Here is a 3,260-nt window from a genome sequence, read left to right on the forward strand (position 1 = left end):
TGGAGGTTTTTAAGACCCAGCTACACAAAACTTTGGTGGGGATGATCGAGTTGGGGATGGTCCTGCCTTGAGCAGGGGTTTGGACTAGATGACCTCCTGAGGTCCCTTCCAACCCTAATTTTCAATGATTTTATAATTCTATAACATGATTCTATAATTCTATAACATGATGTTTCAACTTCTTTGGAAACTGCAGCACCATTAGGTGCAATTAAACGGCATGGATCTCAAAGTTCCAGTACTGGCATAGTATCCTGTGAAACACTTTTTGTCTGCACAGTTTTTATAGAACTATCAAGCTACCTTTATGAACCCCATAGAGAACAATAGATCACTTTTCCAGGTGACAGATATTATATTTTTACTTCCCAACAATCACCTAATATTAAATGCATAACAATATTGATTAAAAAAACCTTCTCACAATTTTTAAAGAACCTGACATCATAATACACGGTTGGCCACCCCCTCCCCCACCTCAAAGCACTACATTTTATAAAAAATAAAAGAGGAAATTTCAATGGTACCCCCACATGATAATGGAAGAGAGCTCTAAGGCCCACCATCATCATGATTAATCTATTTCATAATCATAATAATCATCATCCACATTTATTCCAACACTGGGAAAATCATCGGTTTTCATTTTCTTTATGCCCTCTTTGATTCTTTCAGCTGAAGAAAAGTTATCTTCACATCGCTGCAGAATCTTTTGGGAAGACATCCAGCTTTCTCCTTGGCTTTCAACTGGAGCTACACATTGTCCCCCCTTGACATCTGTCCCTTTGGCCATCAGCACCTTTCTGGTTCTGAGCAGGTCACAGGTGCAATTCCAAGGATTTCCATCTAGATACAGGTGCCTGAGACGAGGCAAATACTCCAAGACTTTGCAATCCAAGGAAGATATCTTGTTGTTCCGTAGATTTAAAACCTGAAGTTGTTTCAAGTCTTTCAGCTCTTGTTCTCCAACATCCTGTATGTCATTTCCTTTCAGATCCAACCTGGCTAGAGTATCTGGAAGTCTGAACAAAAATGAAACAAACTGAACATTTGCTATATTGATTCTGCCAGTGCCATTGAAAATGAAGGCACTGGGATGCCATACTGCAGAGGAGACATGGCCCTAAAATATTTGTATGCATGATTTTGGACACACGTCTAAATTATTACTTACATGTGATTTTTTGAAAGCTGTTGGCCCAACATCTGAGTATAGTGGACTTGTTTCTCCCAAATTATTACATCCCTGAATAGGCTCTTTTTTTGAGGGAGAAGTATTACATTCGAAGTGGGCTTTAATTAATGTGAAAGTAAATTTCATGGATTCCCATGTAATAGTCATAACCAAGACCAACTTATAGCAGTGCCAAAGACAAAATACGTACAGAAGGCTGAGGATATCCCCACTAAGGCTTTCTTTGCATAAATGTGGTTGATATTTTGTACAGTAATGTGCATTTTTTTCTTTTTGTTTCTTTATTTTGTCAGCATCAGATTCAGAAATTATGCACAACAGGTCAAAAGAACCTGAAAAGGAAGTGCTCATATCTTTGGTAAATATTTCTGACCAATCTTAAAAAGCTGTCATCGGGGACAAAAAACAAATTATTCCTACACAGCTTTGTTGAAAAACCCCAACAATTTAGAACTGAGTAAATATGAAAATGAAAATCTGATGTATTTTTCACCATATATTTTGTCAATTTTTTTCTTTTGCATTCAGTCATTTTGGCCATAAAAAGAGGCTTGTTGTTTTAATTACTTTTGTATTTCAAAAGCCTTACTCATTCATTTATAATCTTCTACTTTTATCCCATACTAATATATGAAAACTGTTAACTAGAGAAGTGTACTAATTTGGCATAAAAGACAATTTAATTAAATCAATTTGAAATTAATCCAAAGTCAATTTAATACTGTATTATGATTTACAAGGTGCTGAGGTTGGGAGTGCCAGTCTGAAACATAAAGGACTCTGGTTGCACGTAATTCTCAAAGTCATTATAAAGAATGTTAACAAGAATTACCTAGAACTAAACTGTGACTCTGCACTAACACCCATTACTGATGTGATAGCTTATTTTACTGTAATTCTTTGATATATCACTAAAAATAAATGATGAAAATAGCCCTTGGGATATGCAGTTGCTGAGGTGGTTGTTTTTGTAAAGCTAAACTGAATATCATATGCCAAAACTATTTGCCATGCTTGTTGAAAAACTCTCCAGAGCTTCAGAGAGAATATTCAGAGAGTAAGGTTTGTAAAATGTGGTCTTCCATGGTACTACAATATCCAGGCAAGAGCAAAAGGAATAGCACATTTTTTGAATAACTCTTTATTCTGGAGAGATTTTGATTTTGCAACCACAATAAAAACTGGAGAAAAAACCTGGAGCTATGATTTTAGTTAGTATGGACAGTGGTTTGACATGGAAGAAAGATGGCATTGGGTGAAATACAGGTCTCAGAAGGCACTGATAAGAAGATACCACTTAAGGTTCTTGTTCCAAAAATATATATACTCAAAGGCTGAGTGAGCAAAAACTTAAGCATAGTCCCTCTGAAGTCCAACTGAATCTCACTTAAATCAAGTTTAGATTTTGAGGCCCTACTGTTTGATCACAACTAGTGTTTAAGAGAGTAGCCATGTTTAACTGTTTGACTATTCTTGCTACTCTTTGGACTCCTTTATGCTCAGAGCCAGTGTGACAGCAATGCTGTTGCTGCTTCTGAAGGTGGGATTAAGCTAGATTCAGAATTTTAAACCATTTCTTAAAGAACCTATGGCAAGCTCCTTAGCACACTGGCATCAGCAATCAGTGTTCAGGGAGCCGTTGCATATGCAGGGCTGGCCTGCCCATGCCTGCAAAACCAGTGGCCGCAAGGAGGCCCATAGCCAAGGGGCCCTGTGCAGCCAGCATCCTCCCCAGCAGGGATGTGAAAGCCGCAGTTTTAAACTCTGCACCCATTTCAAGCACCAAGTCTAAAACTGTGGCTTTCACATTTGCTTGCCTGGCAGCTGGAAGCAGGACCCCTCCTCCACCGATGGGGCTGGGGGAGGGCAGGCAGGGCCTGGGTCTTGCCTGAAGAGCCCCGCCGCACCTGCGGGCCACGTGATGCCATACCTATGGGGGAGGGGGCTGAGCTGGGCTGGGAGAGTCCTGCCTTACCTGCTCCACGCCAGGCCCAGCCCAGCCCTCTGCATCAGGACAGCAGAGCAGTAGCTCCCTGCACGTGAGTGTAGCAGGGGTGGGGGGGAG

At 40.0% G+C, this 3,260-nt stretch overlaps 1 protein-coding gene across 1 annotated transcript in view; it reads right to left on the reverse strand.

Moving 5' to 3' along the window:
* Nucleotides 1–102: 102 nt before the first annotated feature.
* The window catches only part of LOC109299700 (nephrocan-like), a 68,382-nt gene continuing 65,224 nt past the window's right edge, over nt 103–3,260 (reverse strand). The window contains exon 5 of the mRNA XM_019520220.1: nt 103–1,022. Coding sequence (XP_019375765.1) covers nt 575–1,022 — 448 coding nt within the window. The 3' untranslated portion in view covers nt 103–574. The remainder of the gene's footprint in view (nt 1,023–3,260) is intronic.

This window comes from Gavialis gangeticus, unplaced genomic scaffold (genome assembly GCF_001723915.1).
Source record: "Gavialis gangeticus isolate Ggan-Ray unplaced genomic scaffold, GavGan_comp1, whole genome shotgun sequence".
Lineage (NCBI taxonomy): Eukaryota > Metazoa > Chordata > Crocodylia > Gavialidae > Gavialis > Gavialis gangeticus.